The 18,559-nt window shown below is 35.4% G+C and overlaps 1 protein-coding gene across 2 annotated transcripts in view; it reads right to left on the bottom strand.

Moving 5' to 3' along the window:
• The window catches only part of REL (REL proto-oncogene, NF-kB subunit), a 42,155-nt gene that overhangs the window by 14,927 nt on the left and 8,669 nt on the right, over positions 1 to 18,559 (bottom strand). For both annotated transcript variants that reach the window (XM_057741100.1, XM_057741099.1), the window contains exons 2-4: positions 16,694 to 16,836; positions 14,134 to 14,282; positions 8,178 to 8,269 (exon numbers count right to left, since the gene is read on the bottom strand). In XM_057741100.1, coding sequence (XP_057597083.1) covers positions 8,178 to 8,269; positions 14,134 to 14,282; positions 16,694 to 16,836 — 384 coding nt within the window. The remainder of the gene's footprint in view (positions 1 to 8,177; positions 8,270 to 14,133; positions 14,283 to 16,693; positions 16,837 to 18,559) is intronic.

An 18,559-nucleotide genomic window follows, 5' to 3' on the forward strand; every position in this document is an offset into this window, starting at 1 on the left:
GATGTCAGTTTCTCATCACCGTTCCTCTTCTATAAATTATCCTCCTTTTCCTGTTCAGAATCATCTTATCATATTCAGTGAAAAATCTTGTTGGGAGATTGTCTGGAATTTCACTGTACCTGTATATCAATTTGGGAAAAAATGCTATCTTTATAATACTGACATTAAAGAACACGATATACCTCTCCTATCTATTTAGGTGTTCTCTATGATCTCATAATGAAATTTTATAATTTTCTCTGAAGAAATCTTGATCATCATTTCTTAGATCTGTTGCTAGACATTTTATATTTTTTGACAATATTTCCTTTAATTATTTGCTCCTGATGTACAGAAATGCAACTGACTTTTGTATGTTAATTTTACATGCATTCATTCTTTTAAACATTTTACTAATAATTTGTACATTCCTTTGAGTTTTCACTGTAAATAACAGCTTTCAATAATTAGTTTCATTTCCTCATTTCTAATCAGGTCTCTGTGTGCACTGGCTGCAATCTCCACCACAATGTTGAATAGAAGTGGCAGGAGTGCACATCCTTTTCTCATTCTTAACTTCAAAGTGAATGCTTCTGATGTCTCCTCCACTTAGATAATACTTGCTGTAGGCTTTTAAATATATACATAGCATAATACAAAATGCCTTATTTTAAATATTCTGCAATGTGAAAACGATAGTTGTAAAACCTAGCAAAAGAAAGCATGAGACCAATCAAATTCTCTTAAACTAGTTTAAAATTTCCCTTTATACTTGATCAAAAGGATACATACAAGGTAACAATTATTCTCCTTAATCTATCTTTGGAAATAAATGTCCTTAGTCCTAACAGCAGTATATATGCAATAAGAATTTCATTTTTTTTTTTTTTGGGGGGTACACCAGGTTCAATCAACTGTTTTTATACACATATCCCCGTATTCCCTCCCTTCCTTGACGAAGAATTTCATTTTTATCAAAAAGATATGATCATGCTTTTTTTTAAATTTACCATCTTAACCATTATTTATTTATTTGTTTGTTTGTTTATTTTATTGGCTGTGTTGGGTCTTCGTTGCTGCACACGGGCTTTCTCTAGTTGCGGCAAGCGGGGGCTACTCTTCATTGTGGTGCGCGGGCTTCTCATTGCGGTGGCCTCTCTTGTTGTAGAGCACAGGCTCTAGGTGCGTGGGCTTCAGTAGTTGTGGCACATGGGCTCAATAGTTGTGGCTCAGGGGCTCTAGAGCACAGGCTCAATAGTTGTGGCACACCAGCTTAGTTGCTCCACAGCATGTGGTATCTTCCTGGGGCAGGGATCGAACCCATGTCCCCTGCATTGGCAGGTGGATTCTTACCCACTGCGCCACCTAGGAAGTCCTATCATGATTTATTTCTTTTGAAAGTAGGGATTAAAATTTTTAAATCAATTATAGCACCAACTAACTCTAGAGATGTGACTTTCCTAAAATCCTAATTGTTGCTAAATATTAATAAAATTGAAAAGTAATTAACAGGGCAAAAATGTACAGTATATAGATTAACAATTTTAACAGCTATGTCTCATTTAAGGAAAAAAAACAAAGTTTAGTTATAATTCATTTAATTTCTGTTACTTAAAACATATAGTTTAATATAGTAAAAGCTAAGTTTTAAGTGCTTATGTGCCAGGCAAAACGTAAATGGTCACAGCAGTCTATCATTAATTAATCTTTCAATATATTTATTGGGCTATTACGTGCTATACACTAAAACAAATGCCAGACAGAGATATGAAAAGACAGTGCCTGCCCTTAGTGAGATTAGTGTCTGGATGACAAACAGATACATAAACTAAAATTAAATAATGTAACATGAAAAGTATTATAATGGGAGTATGTTCAAGGAGCAGTGAAGGCATAAAAGAAATGCCCCAAGTTCTGCATAAGGTAATAGAGAAGGCTTTCTAAAATGACTGCAGTGAAGAAAGGATAATGAAGTACACAAGAGCTTTTTTTTTCTTCTTGATGTTTAAGCTTTAAGTTTTAAGTGGTGAGGAATCTGTTAGATAATCTGTTAGAGACTACCTGTCTTTTTAAACTGTATTCCCTTTCAGACTATAATATAAAATAATCCCCCCAAACTCAACTGCAAAACAGTCTTTTGGTCTCATAACAACTCAGTGTCCTCTGTATGTGGGAAAGTAGTAAAGTGACTAATAAAACAGAATTGCAAATGCTTTATTGTAAAAATCTTATGGATTTTAATTACTGAGTATTAGAATTTCTTACGTTATTAAATACATAGCTAGAAAATGATAATTAAAATTTTCTTCCTTGCTTTTGCAGTAAGAGTATCCTATGAAATCTAAATGACATTTTTTTGGTGCCACCTAAATGGACACTGTTAAAATTTGATACTGGAGTCCTTAATTAAATTCCTCACCCAATTCAGACTTCAGCACATAGTAGATACTTTGAACAGGTATTTTACATGAAGCCTCAAGTTTAATACTACTTGACTGTTGTATGTCCCTATCTGCAAAAGACAGTTCATGTTTTAAAGAACTAATGGCAAGAAAGATAAGGACTCACCTTAAAACATCCTAGATACATGCTAAAGTAAAAATAATTCTTAATAGTCTTTGTATTTTTACATATTTGATCTTTAGGGAACAGACTGTCATAATGAGATAGTCTATAGACCAGAATTTGTAGATCCTATTCTACTAAACATTTCCAATTCCATTGTTTCTATGCATCATAAATATATAACACAAAGTCAGCTAGTATCTTGTAATTCTTTATGAGTAGAATTTTCCTGTGTTACGTGATACATCTATAAAAAAGTGTCAGTTCAGCTCTGACAAATTCCTACATAAGTGGTAGAATTTACTAGTACATCCTGAAAATAACATAGAACAATCAAGAGTAATTCTATAGCTGAGTTCAGATTATTTTAATTAGTTTTTAGGGTTTTGAGTTTTTTTCAGGGGGATTAGATGATTACATGTTTTGCCTAATATCAGAAATGCACATTTTAGGCTTTATTTCAATATTCTAGGAAAACAATAAAACACAAAATAATTATTCCTATTACGAAAACCACATCAGAATAGAATATGAGGCCTACTCTAACCATTCTTCTTAAATTTATAACCCATCCCCCTAAGTACAGATTCCTGGCTCTTTACACTGCTGTTTTTTGCCCTTAGCACTTTTAGTTGTCTAATAAATTATATACTTGTTTAGTAAATTTAATTGTTAACTGTTGGTCTCTATTAGAATATAAGTTATTGAAAGGAATTTCTGTCTGTTCTGTTCAGTGACTTATCCTGAGCACCTAGAATGAGCTGTAAGGATTAAATAAGGTAAAATCTGTCAAAGAAATGAATGCATAAGTAGTTAAGGTGGGTAACCTACTGTATACAGGTAGAAAACACATTACCTGAAACACTTAGCTGTGAAGATAGATATCTAATATAACAGTGATACAAATACACTGCTGAGGTGCCAAAGTGAAATATAAATAAGTTCCATCAGAGACTCTGTCCACAATAAGCATGAAATTCATCTCAGAAGACAACTGCTGAAGAATTAAATGACCTAATAGTTGTTATAAAGATTTCGTGATCAATCGCTAAGTGAATGGTATAATTAAGAGGATATGACTTCAGGCTTGAGGAAACTGAAAAGGCTTCTAGGGCATTTCAGGTAAGGAAAACAATTTGAATATTTTTGGTAGACAAGTACAAACAAGGTATGTTCATTCATCTGTTCATTTATTCTGTCAACAAATTTTAATTAAGCCTCTTCCATGTATCTGACACTGGTCTAAGTGCCAGAGATGCACAGAAGACAGTCCCTACCTTTCAGGGTCTCACAATTTAGTGAGGGAGAAACATGTAAATAAATTTATAACAAACCATATTTTTTTAAAATAAATTTATTTATTTATTTATTGGCTGCATTGGGTCTTTGTTGCTGCACATAGTCTTTCTCTAGTTGCTGCAAGCGGGGGCTACACTTCACTGTGGTGTGCAGGCTCCTCATTGTAGTGGCTTCTCTCGTTGTGGAGCACAGGCCCTAGGCGCGTGGGCTTCAATAATTGCGGCACATGGGCTCAGTAGTTGTGGCTCACGGGCTCTAGAGCAAAGGCTCAATAGTTGTGGTACACAGGCTTAGTTGCTCCATGGCATGTGGAATCTTCTCAGGGCAGGGCTCGAACCCGTGTCCCCTGCATCGGCAGGCAGATTCTTTACCACTGTGCCACCGAGGAAGTCCTAGCAAACCGTATTAGAAATATGTACAGCACTTTGGGAAAACAGATAGAATACTTCACTCTGAGGTCACGGAAAGCTTGAAAGAATGCATCCCTTAAACTTAAGGGATGAGCAGAAAGAATTCACCATGTAGATGAAGGCATTTCATGCAAGGAACTGCACCTATAAGAACATGGTAGCAAGAAAAAGTATGGCTTTTCTAACATGGCAAATAATTCAGAATGGCAAAGAGTTCAGATGGCATGTGTGCACTCAGTGTTAGAGGAAGGATGGACAGGAAGTTGAAGTAGAGGATGATAGCTAGAGATGATGCTGGAATGGAAAACAAGGATCAGATTATGAAGGGTTTTAAATGTCATGCCTGAGAAACTGAGTCTAGCAAGTATATCAGATACTCTGATATACTTATCAGAGTATCTCAAAGTGTGGTCCATGGATCACCGCATTAGAATCATCTAGAGCAGAGATTTTTCAAATTGTAGTCTGAGACCCAATGGTCATAAAATTTATTTAGTGGGTTAATTAAGCATTTTCTTAACAAAAAAAAGGAATGGAATGGAATAGAATAGAATAGAATTGAGTAGGGAGCATACTGCATGTACTAAGAGTTTAGGACCCATTGGTCATAAAATTAATTTACTGTGTTGGACATGCATTTTCTTAAAAAAAAAAACAATCTAATGGAAAGGAATGGATTAGAGAGTATACTGCATGTAGTAAGAATATTGTTTTTTATCTATGTGTGTATGTGTGCATGTGTATGTACTGAGTAGAGAAATAAAATCTATTTCCTACTGTGATTTGCAGGTAAGAAACATGGATCTAGAGCCTTCTTAAAATGCAGAGTCCAAGGCCCCACACCAGACCTATCAAATTAGGGAAAATATGGCCTGGATTCTACATTTTTAGCAAGTACAAAGGGATTTCTACACACATTCAAACTGAGAGTCACTGGTGAAGATGATGTAAAGCCACTGAAGGATAATAAGGAGAGTTCTGAAATGATTCATACTGGTTTCAGAAATCTTTTTGGATGTAGCGTGTATAAACTGCTTGGAGGGTGATCAAGAATAAAGGCAGAACACAAGTTTAGAGGCTATCAACAATGATCCAGGCTAAAAATGATGTAAGCTTACATTCCTACAATCGTAGTGAGAAGAACAGAGAAGACTGAGAGATGGTCAGGGTAGATGAATGAAACAGTTTTCCTGGAATAGAGGCTGGTTCATGAAGAGGGACAGTGGAAGAGAAGGCAGGAAAGATATGTTGGAGCTACATGTGGAAGATTTCTAATTCAGGGCCATTTAGTTTTTAAACTATTTAAGGAGCCATTGCAACTTTTTAATCACAATAATTGCTAAAGTACTGTTCTAAGATTATTCTAATGGGGGGGGCGGGGGCGGGGAGTTAATACAAGAGTTAATACAACAAGCACGGTTGAGATAAAGCCATGCACCTGAGAGACAGGCTACCTGTTTTCAAATCCTAGCTCCACCAGGTATTATTTCCTTAGGATAATTTTCAAAAGTGGACAATTTCTGGGTCAAGAGTATGCTCACTTAAAGTTTTGATTCACTGTTAAATTAAAAGGCCAACTTTTAAAGAGGCCATCAAGTCTAGGCATAGCATGCAACAGGGATAATGTAGTAGAAAACAAGGAGATTATAAATAATAGCAACCACTTATTAAGTATTATTTGTATGCCCAGGAGTAAATGTTAAGTACTTTATGTAGACTATTTAATCATTACAACGCTGCTTTACAGAAGAGAAAACCAAAGCTTCGGTTACTTAACTTTCCCAACTCATGTAGCATATACAAGTGGCAGACTGGAATTCAAATCCAGATCGCCTGACTCCAGCGGAAAGGGCATTAAAAAGGAAAATGCAGGAGTCAAAAGGCAGATGGGCCATCTGTGGAAGTTTTCGGTGGGGGGGGGGCGGTTTGATTTTTGTTTTTACCAATCCAAAACAAGGCATGATGTTAATAACATATACTCATATAGCACTTAGAACAGTTCCTAGTGCATAAGTGTTTTACATATTTTACTTTAATTCTTTTTTTAAAAAATATTTATTTATTTATTTATTTGGCTGTCGGGTCTTAGTTGCCATGTGCAGGCTTAGCTGCCCTGCAGCACGTGGGATCTTAGTTCCCCGACCAGGGATCAAACCCACATCCCCTGCATTTGAAGGCAGATTCTAACCACTGGACCACTAGGTAAGTCCCTCATTTAATTCTTATAATAACCTATGAGGTAGGTACTATTATTATCTCCGTTTTATAAATAAGTAAATGAAAGCATAGAAAATTTAAGGAAAAAAAATCACACAAGAGTTCAAAGTATATATTCAATGGAGTTTTTTTAGTAAATTGAAAATAACTAAGGGACTTCCCTGGTGGCACAGTGGTTAAGAATCCACCTGCAAATGCAGGGGACATGGGTTTGAGCCCTGGTCCAGGAAGATCCCACATGCTGCAGAGCAACTAAGCCCATGCACCACAACTATTGAGCCTGTACTCTAGAGCCTGCAAGCCACAACTATTGAGCCCACGTGCTGCAACTACTGAAGCCCACGCACCTAGAGCCTGTGCTCCACAAGAGAAGCTATAAAAATGAGAAGCCCAAGTACCGCAAAGAATAGCCCCTGCTCGCCGCAATTAGAGAAAGCCCATGCACAGCAATGAAGACCCAACGCAGCCAAAATAAACAAATTTATTTACTTTAAAAAAGAACTTAAATGTTTATTAATAAATGACTATATAAACAAATTAAAGCCTACCCAAACCACAGAATACTGTTAAAAAGTAAAATAGATTTATAAGTACTAATTATAGAAAGATGTTTAAGATATATTCCTGAGTGAAAAGAAAGAAGCAGTAGATTAGGAAGTGTAACATGACTTCGTCTATATAAAAAATACATGTGTATATATCTATATATGACACATGTATAAAGGAAATTCTAGAAAAATTTACATCAAATTTAACAGTAGTCTCTTACAGTGAGTAATACTGAATAGGAAGAAGGGGACTTCTGCTTTTTGCAATATACTAAATAGTATGAAAAACAAAGACCTAGAGAAAAGAGATGCAGACCTTGTAATTCATAAAAACACTACTTGTCTATGAGCATATTCCTTAAATTATCATTATATCTCTTAAATTATTTTTAAACATCCAGGAAAAACACAAACCAACAATGTAAGGATATCTTAAATATGACAAAGAAATCTATTCTTTGCAAAAATTATAGTTGTTCAATACCTGAATTTTGCATATTTAAGTGGCTGCAGATGACTTTACAATGGAGACTACTGTAGTGTAGGATGTCAGCTTGGTAGTCATTTTTCTGTTCAAGAAATATAGCCCTCACCTATTCTGTAGCAGTTGTGACACAACTACCAGATGCTACACCAGACAGTGCCAGCCCCAACAAAATCCACTGAACAGTAAATATATAGTTGTACACACAAATACACTATGAAGGTATTTTGTATATCCTCTACTATTTCTATATTACTTCCACAGTGGGATTAATTTAAGTTTCACTGTTGAATATGCCTTTGAGTTAAATGCACTCCAATACCTTATAACCACAGTGCCTACTCAGTATTCAGAGAGGGGAGTATATATTGTCTGCTTGAGTGGCAAAAGGAAGGCCACATTCAAAGAGAATCAGGATATTTTTGAAAAGGTTTTCTTATAGAAAACAATGACACTCTTCACTTATAGTAGAAAGCCTTGTCTGCATAAGAAATTTTTTTTTCAACACTGAAGCATTTTAAATATACTTCATTCCTCAGATACAGGTGTAAGACAAGTATATAAGTGAACACAAAACTTAAGACAGCTTTTAAAACACAAGATACAAATAAAAATCACTTAACACAAACAAGTCAACATCCAAATAATAGAAATAATTAAATCAAACATACTTACCATTGAAAGGATTGATTCCTGCCCTTATTCTTGAAATAATAGCTTCTTTCACTTCTTTTTTTTTTACACATCGTATACCCAAATTTTGAAAACTAGAATGAAAACACAGAACTTTCAAACTTCCTTACAGCCAAACACAAGGACACATAAATGAGGTTTTATTAAAGAGTACTGCAAAAATTAAGCATATATCCAACACTGAAGAGTCATCATAATGTTAGATGGAGATCTTAAAAGCATGAAATATATTTCCAATTGCTATGATAAAGATGTAAGCATAAAAAATGGGGTTATATTTCTAAGAGAAATGTTAAAAGAAAAGTAGTATATGCTATCTCACTTTTACATACAGTATTTTATGGTTACATCTTACTAATATTTCTGCATCAAATATACCAGAGTAGACGAAGATTAATAGGAAAGCAACACCAAAAAGCTGAAATTCACCTCCCAAATTCATAATCAAATCAATAGAATCTGTACATTTGATAATGTAAAGCAAATAAGTTGTAAAAAGATACCCACAGGCTGACACCTACAGGTATAGTTTTGCTAAGCTCATAAAAGTGTTGACTATATTTTAAAAAAATGTGCACAGACTACCAACATTTAAAAATCAGGTAACTGCATATAAACATTCTGGATTTTTGGCTTCTCTTGAACATTTTAAAGGTCTGGCAACAGTAGACTGACACAGAAACTCCTGACTAGAGTTAAGAACCTGCGGCCCCATTTCTGCAGGGCTCTCCAGTTTGCTACAGTGCCTGCTACTCCTGTTACACCTCAGCCTCTCCACTCCACGGACATCTGGTTTTTGACTTCAAATGACTTCACTGCTACCAACGGTGGAATATATTTTTTTGCCTTATCATATGAAGTTATAATAATCATTCATCATAAGAAAGCATCAAACTATATATTTTTTCATTAGAAAGATATTTAATACTAACAATAATATTTAACAAAAGTTTCAAAATGTCATTTATGGAAAATTTCTCAACAGCTACAAATATTACTAATTTGCATATGTGTAGTACATATGATGGTGGGGGGAACTCCCCTACCACCACCAGTCATACTTGTTCCCACATGGAAAAACCATGACATCACTGAAGTTGGGTGGGTGTGAATAAGGAAGCAAAACTTGGTTATAACAACATTACTATCTGTTCAAACTGGACATGGCCCTTTGCAACAGGAGGTCGCTTGCTTTGTTTGCCCCCTCCATGCTCTGTTGTCTTACTGTTCATGCTCTTCACATTTACCATGCTTGTGATTTTGTTAGCACCTAAAATATCTTTAACATTTCCTTCTTCTGCCTCCAATAATTAAAAAATAAATATTGAACTTGTAATCCTTTCCTGAAACCCTGAAACTGTAATTCTCTTCCTCAAAAGTATTCCACTTCCTTGAAGGATTCTTAGGTTGGTTCTCACTTTTTCTTTGACAAAAGATTTTAAAGGACTCTTCATTTTAATATATTTATACACTACTTGATAGTTTCATCTGAATAATCATATTTGACTGCTATTCACACACTGAAATTCTGACATGAGGAAGCCAAGGATCACAGAGATTATCTGAATCAATTATTCATTCATAGTCATTCAACAAGTTCTGGGGTTCCTACTATGTACCAAACACTCTGGCAAGTAATGGGAGTATACAATCCCTCCTCTCATGGAGCTTACAATCTAGAGCAGGGGTTGGCAAACTATAGCCCATGGGCTAAATCTGGCCCACCACCTGTTCTTGTAAATAAAGTTTTACTGGAACAAAGACAAACTGATTTGTTGGCATATTGTCTACAGGTGCTTTCATGCTACAACAGCAGAGTTGAGCAGTTGCAGCAGAGACCACAGAGCCTACAAAGCCTAAAATATTTACTATCTGGTGCTTTACAGAAAAAGTTTGCCGATCTCTAGTCTAGTGAAATGGATAGATACAAAGTAATCACACACCAAAATGCTAAACTGAAATCATGATAAGTTTTATAAAGGAGATACACATGATGTCATGGGAACCTAACTGATGGGAGAGAGTTGATCAATTAGTATGATGGTGATGGAGTCACTGAAAGAAGTGGATAGATTCAAGACCTATTTAGGGGGTACCTATTAGTGAATTCAATGTGTGCACCTCTGTGAGGAAGTGCCAAGGATGACACCTATGTTTGAGGCTTTTACAGCAATCAGTAAAGCAAGGTACATTGGAAGACCAATTTTGAGAGGAAAGAGGTATATATTTTCAGGGTAAGATCATAGTTTGGGACATATTCTATTTGGGGTGCTTTTGACATATTTAAGAGAACATGTCAAAAAGGCAATCACACTTATTACCATCCCCCACTGAAAGGAACCAGGGATCCTTAGAAAAAAACTGAAGAGTTCAAAGCTGGGGCAAGAAAAGTACAAGTAAGTTTTAAACACTTTGCTGTGTCAAAAAGTAAAGAAGTGCTCAAAGAAAGATGGGGACATGTCAAAAAGACACAGGAAACAGTCTGAAGGGGCTTACATTGGTCAAATCTGGGTCAATTTGAAAATCAAAATAATGCTAGTAATGGACTAGCATTCAATTATAATACATTGTATATAAGAATCCATGAGTCTATAGTGGTATTTTTTGCAACTGAGGTAGGGGAAGATGGAAAAGTTTTTCTTTACAATAGAATGCCAATTAATATCACCAATGGGGGAAGAAACTAGTATCGCATCTCCTGAAGCATTATTTTGAGAACAAAATAGCATCACCTCTGTAGATTTCTCATCCAAAATATTTCATGTTACCATGAAATTAGTATTCATGGTAACATGGACACAATCATGAGCAACCATTCAGACTAATCCACACCAAACAACATTCTTCAAAACAACCTCAACTCTTCAAAAATGTTAATGTCGTGAAAGACCAACAAAGGCCAAGAAACCATTCTAAATTAAAGGAGACTAAATAAGCATGACACCTAAATACAATGTATAATCCTTAACAGGATCTTGGATTGAGGGGAAAGGTAGGATGGCCCTAACAGGCATTACTGGGCATCACTGGATGTAATTAAGGTAGTCCAAAAATTTAAATTCCTGTAACTAAGACTGAGAAAGAACAGCAGGAGAAGTAAGAAGTAAAACAGGAGAGTTTGTTCTCACTAAATCAGAAATCAGGAATAATAATGTTTCAATAAAGCAGTAATCTACAATGTAAAATGCTATTGGGAGATCAAATAATACAAATAGGAAATATTTCTTGCCAAGTTTGTATAACTAGATAGCTCACGTTTTGTGCTGTTACTGAAAGAGAAATATTTTAAAAGTATACTTTCTAAATGGTTACTACTAGTATTTAAGGAGGCTATTAATCTTTTCCTGTTGCAATTAGTTTAATGAATTCTAAAATAAACACAAGTTAAAAGAACATAAAACTCCATAATTCTTCCCACCCAGAGACAACTACTAACACCTTAGTGTTTATACTACCATGTATATGTACACATTTATTTTTGAAAAAATTATTTGCCACGTACACCTGAAACTAACACAACATTGTTAATCAATGATACTCCAATATAAAATAAAAATTAAAAAAAATTATTTTTCACACATTTTTTAAAGCCCTATTTTATTTATCTAAACATTGGGAATATCTTTCTATACAAAGACATATTTCCACTGTTATTTTTAAGGCTACACTACATGGATGTACCAGTTTATGTAACTAATCCCCCTTTGTTTATTATCTGGATGGATTCTAACTTTTTGCCATTACAAACAAAGCTTTAATGAACACCGTTATAGCTAAGTTTCTGAACATGCTTAATTAGAAATTATTTCCTCAGGATAAATTCCTAGAAGTAGAATTAGAAGCTCAAGAGACATTCACATTTTTCAGGCTTTTGCTGTATAGAGTTCAAGTGCCTAACAGAAAGACTGTATTTATTTACACTCTCACCAATAGGATGAATGGACCCAACCAGCAGCCTCAAACACAAATACTTTTTTTAAATCTTAGAACTATTGTTGTGTGTTAGTTTTATAACTGGCCTTTTCAAATAATAATTCCAGTTTTCCAGTTGATTTTCTCACATCTGGAAATTTTTAAGTTAACTGTGAATGAAAAGAGAGTAAAAATTTATGAAAGAAAATCTTTCATAAATTGTTCAAACTACGAAAGAAAACCGCAACATAAAATAAGTTTGTTTACTTTTAGTTACAATAAAGAAGTATTTCTGCTACCATCATGAGCCTTGTCTACTAATAAAGAATGAAAGGGTACAAGGCCATAGTGATCAAGACAGTATGGTACTGGCACAAAAATAGAAAGGAAGATCAATGGAATAGAATAGAGAACTCAGAAGTAAGCCCAAACACACATGGGCACCTTATCTTTGACAAAGGAGGCAAGAATATACAATGGAAAAAAGACAGCCTCTTCAATAAGTGGTGCTGGGAAAATTGGACAGCAACATGTAAAAGAATGAAATTAGAACACTTCCTAACACCATACACAAAAATAAACTCAAAATGGATGAAAGACCTACATGTAAGGCCAGACACTATAAAACTCATAGAGGAAAACATAGGCAGAACACTCTATGACATCCATCAAAGCAAGATCCTTTTTGACCCACCTCCTAGAATCATGGAAATAAAATCAAGAATAAACAAATGGGACCTCATGAAACTTAAAAGCTTTTGCACAGCGAAAGAAACCATAAACAAGACTAGAAGGCAACCCTCAGAATGAGAAAAAATAGTTGCCTATGAAACAACAGACAAAGGATTAATCTCCAAAATATACAAGCAGCTCATACAGCTTAATACCAAAAAAGCAAATAACCCAATCCACAAATGGGCAGAAGACCTAAACAGACATTTCTCCAAAGAAGACATACAGATGGCCAACAAACACATGAAAAGATGCTCAACATCACTCATCATCAGAGAAATGCAAGTCAAAGCCACAATGAGGTATCACCTCACACCGGTCAGAATAGCCATCATCACAAAATCTGGAAACAACAAATGTTGGAGAGGGTGTGGAGAAAAGGGAACTCTCCTGCACTGTTGGTGGGAATGTAAATTGGTACAGCCACTATGGAAAACAATTTGGAGGTTCCTTAAAAAACTACAAATAGAACTACCATATGATCCAGTAATCCCACTACTGGGCATATACCCAAAGAAAACCGTAATCCGATAGCTTTATTGGCATATAACTAATGGGAGCAACCTAAATGCCCATCAACAAATGAATAGATAAAGAAGATGTGGCATATATATACAATGGAATATTACTCAGCTATAAAAAGGGATGAGATGGAGCTAAATGTCATGAGGTGGATAGACCTAGAGTCTGTTATACAGAGTGAAGTAAGTCAGAAAGAGAAAGACAAATATTGTATGCTAACTCACATATACGGAATCTAAAAATGGTACTGATGAACTCAGTGACAAGACAAGAACAAGGACGCAGATACAGAGAATGGACTGGAGAACTCAAGGTTTGGCGGGGCAGGGGGTGAAGGGGAAGCTGAGACGAAGTGAGAGAGTAGCATAGACATATATATACTACCAACTGTAAAATAGATAGCCAGTGGGAAGTTGCTGTATAACGAAGGGAGTTCAACTCGAGGATGGATAATGCCTTAGAGGACTGGGATGGGGAGGGTGGGGGGGAGTTGAGGGAGGGAGGGAATACGGGAATATGTGTATAAAAACAGATGATTGAACTTGGTGTACCCCCCCAAAAATAATAAATAAATAAATAAAATTTAAAAAAAAAAGAATGAAAGGGTAGTTATAATGCAAACAGTAAGAAAATGTAAATGCATGCTACAGTAAATAGAAGTACAGGGAGGAATTAGTTTATTCTGCTAAAAAATAACAGAGGAACATGGATAGGAAACAAGAGCATCCTATGCTTATCCTATTCCTAAAAACGCCTGTGACTGTGTACTTACAACAAAGGTCTGCGTTCTTGTCCAAATTCTGCTTCATAGTAGCCATCTCTGCAGTCTTTTCCTACTAAATCATGAGGATGAGGTTTATATGGGTCATTCTTTGTTACTAATGTAATTCTCACTTTTCCTTTTCCATAGTAGTTCTTAATCTGAAAAGGGGGGAAATTAAATATATGTAAATTATAAATATGTCTCCTTAAGAACTGATCTACAAAATGAGAATTCAATTTATATAATACAGTTAACACTGGATAAATAAAGTCCAACTGACTGGCAACCGCAGTTTGGATGAAACTTTACAGAAAATACCAGTAGAGAAAAATTTACCTCTCAGTTCCTTGGCATATTATTTTGTGCCCTAATTTCAACTGGTATTATCATCTGATTTTGCTTATTTTCCTTTGAAAACAAGTAAAATTATGCCAAAATATTATCATAGAGCATGGGGAAATTCTAAGACGCTGAGTCACTGAATGCTATGCTCTTATATTCACTGTCATACCATAAACATCCCTTCAAAGCATGTATTTAAACCACAATAGAAATGATAGCACACAAGTATGATCACTTTACTTAGTACATTACATTTCATTTCACAAAAATATTTGTTAATCAGTAAGCATATCCCAAGTGTTCACCGTATAACAGGCAATAAATCAAGCTGAGTTTTTCAAAATTGAGTATTCACACAGAACACTGAGAATGACGAGAGGAAGCAAGCATGTGGGGAGGAGCTAATATTTAGTTTGGAAGCTAGCAAATTTACAAGCACAAAGCAGGGAGTATAAAAACCAGCCCACAAGGGAGCAAGGCAGTTGAGTAAAAATGGGTGGCTTCACAGGTAAAAGGGCATTAAAATCCATAATTGTGAATTTCAACTTAATTTGAACAGTAACCTGAAAGTATTCATTGCTTTTATGAATAAAAGAGAAGGTAACAACTTAAAAGTGTAAGGTTGGGAATTCCCTGGTGGCCCAGTGGTTAGGATTCTGCACTTCCATTGCAGGGGACACAGGTTTGATCCCTTGTCAGGTAACTAAGATCTCACAAGCCGTGTGGTGCAGCCAAGAAAAAAAGAAAGTGTAAAGTAGGCTAATGTAGAACTCAAGCTGCAAAGTTGTTTAGAACATACCGGAATGGTAAGAATATAGATCTTAGAAATGTTTAAGAGAATGTAGAGAATAAGCTGAATTATAGAGAAGAGTTAAAAATCGCTCTTAAAGGAGAAGATTACTGTTTTCTTATTTACCTTTTATGAGCATCTCTCCCATTTTTATATTATATAAAAAGACAGATAAATCCATATTGCTAACAAAAAATCTGATAAATGATTGGAATGTGGAATTCAATATGTAATTTTGCCATTGGCTTGTTATATAACTTAGCATTTCCTTTAAGTGCAGTAAACTTTGTAAATAATCCAGTTATAAAACAGTGAATTAATGGACTTCCTAGGTGGCACAGTGGTTGGGAATCTGCCTGCCAATGCAGGGGACACAAGTTCGAGCCCTGCTCTGGGAGGATTCCACATGTCACGGAGCAGCTGGGCCCGTGCGCCACAACTATTGAGCCTGTGCTCTAGAGCCCGTGAGCCACAACTATTGAGCCTGTGCTCTAGAGCCCGTGAGCCACAACTATTGATCCCACATGCCGCAACTACTGAAGCCCACGCACCCGGAGCCCGTGCTCCACAACAAGAGAAGCCACTACAATGAGGAGCCCGCGCACCACAATGAAGAGTGGCCCCCACTCGCAGCAGCTAGAGAAAGCCCGTGTGCAGCAACAAAGACCCAACACTGCCAATAAATAAACAAATAAATTTAAAAAAAGAAAAAAAAAGTGAATTAAGATCTGCTGCTGAAACATTAAATTGGCATTTAAAGAATTAAAAAATCACTAAAAACTGAAGGAAATGTAGTATATAAGAATAAAATATATAGTATAGTTTATAAATATAGTATATTACCAAAGCCATTTTGGATCACAAACTACTTTCAAATTTTATGCTAATATGAAAAAAAACTATACTTAAAAAGTGACAATATTTCAAATCAGCCAATGCAACCCAGAGTTATCAGACATAGGCAATAAAGGTAAGGGGGAAAAAGACAAAAATGTTCTCTTTTTCCATAGCCCCTAGATTAGCCAAGTGACTGCAGGAAGAATTCTAATTGAGTTCCCAAATGCATGTTTTTAATATACAGAACAATTCTGCTCACCTATGGAAGGAGAGAATGCTTTTTCCTCATTAGCTTTTTGTTCCAGGAAAGGGATCATCACCCAAAAGCTGCCAATGTACACTAAGCACTGGGGATCACTCTACTTAGATTAACACACAATGTGTGACTATCTGCAGGGATGAAGAATCCATACCGTACTTTAGAAATGTCTCTAGAATTCTATCCAGTATAGATCAATTAAAAAGCAAAAAAGGGAAAAAAAAAAAGAAAAGAAAAGCTGGTGGAGATCACTGTGAAGAAGCTGGGTCTTTAATGTAATTGCTGTAGCTAAAATATGAAGGAACGGAGAGGCAGACACACACAGGAGAATGGTCTGTTACCTGGATAGATGGGTATGTTCGGCTGTTGTCTGTGCTGTGCTCCCCTGGAATGCTGCCTGCTGATCGCCCTTCACATTTGTATCTAAAACGCATTCCCCTCTGCCTGGGTTGTTCAATTATCTCTATACATGGGTTATACCCACCTGAAAATTTTAAAAGGGGGGGAGGGTGAGATTACAATAGAAATAATAATGGGTTTTAACCATTTTGTTTTTTATAAAACAGTAGACTAAAAAATTTTCCCTCTCAATATTAAATAACAAAGTTGAAATGTAATTATCCAAGATTGGGTCGTAAAGACACTTTTCTCTCATTCAAATTGAGCTCCCGTACAGTGCAAACACAAGTCATTCAAATCATATTTACTGGTTGGCCCTTTATCGTTTAATATCTGTAACTAATGCCAGCATGAAGTTCTGTGATAACCACTTCAGAAATACCTACTTACCTGAGACCAAGCAGAGGGTTTTCCCCCGAAATTCTCCCAGAAGGGTCAAGAAGATAGTCTTCAGAAGTACAATATTACATTCCAAAAGTGACTTTGCTTGATTTTACATTAGACTTAACAGTAGACTAAAAGAGTATTCATTGAAAATGAAAATGTATTTTAACTACTTGTAGAAGGAAATGCTAAGTTTTTTATATCTCCATTGGAATCTTAAAGGACTTATACACAGTACAGCAAAACAAGTTCCAGAAGGGACTTTAGGCTCAAAAGAATTTTCAGTCAGTCCCATCTAAAGTATAAGACACAACAGAGGGAAAGAAAACAATCATTTACTTTCCATAACAAATGTAATTCAAAACATATATCTTTAGAATGAATACTGACACACAAACAACATGCATGAATCTGAAAATAAATATGCTGAGTGAACGAAGCCAGAGCAAAAGTGCACACACTGTTATGATTCCGTTTATATAAAACTCTAGAATATGTAAACTAATCTATAATGAAAGAAAGCAGATCACTGGTTGCCTAATAAGCACAGGGGTGTGGAGTGGATGGGGAACTTTGGGGGATGACGGACATGTTAATTACTTGGTTGTGGTGATGACCTCAAAATTGTATAAATATGTCAAAAGTTATCAAATTGCATACTTTAAACATGTGCAATTTATTATCCATTAGTTATATGCCAATAAAGCTATCTAAAACATATGTACTTTTACCCCCTCTTATTATTAAAATCATCAAAACGATGGTTTAATAAAGACACTCAAGTGTGTTTACAAATAGAGTACTTAGCAATGTATCTTTATTTCAGGAGTATAAAGATGTCTTCCACTAAAAAAAACCCCAAACCAAAACCCAAAACCCCCCCAAAAAACCCCTCCCTCAATCAGTTCAGTGATTTCTAAATTCCCACAATTATATATCCATTTCTTTGACTAAAGGCTTATCCTGTTAGGATACAAGCAAATCTTCAGAAAGGGTAACACAGTGGGTCTTATCTATGCAGTATGGGGAAGAGAGAGGGCTTCTGAATCCTACTCAGCCACATCTTAACACTGAAGATGCTGGAAATATTATATCTCTTAAGTTTCCTACTCTATAAAATGGAGATAATAACAATAGTACCTACCACATAGGGTTGTTGTGAGTATTAGAGATAACATGTGTTAGGTTCTTATCAAGTGTCAGGTATATAATAAATATTCATTAAATGGTCTATTATTATTTTGGATGCTTTCTTGAAAACAATGATTTATAGTGATACCATGACAGTATAACAACTGCTACTTTCAAGCGTCTTACGCAACAGTGAGGTAAACAACACACATTATTAGACTAAAGAGGAAGGAACAAAACAAAATTTTGTTTATGCTAACAAAATTCTGCATAAAATGATAAGAAGAGCAAAA

The sequence above is a fragment of the Hippopotamus amphibius genome, chromosome 7 (genome assembly GCF_030028045.1).
Source record: "Hippopotamus amphibius kiboko isolate mHipAmp2 chromosome 7, mHipAmp2.hap2, whole genome shotgun sequence".
Taxonomy (NCBI): Eukaryota; Metazoa; Chordata; class Mammalia; order Artiodactyla; family Hippopotamidae; genus Hippopotamus; species Hippopotamus amphibius.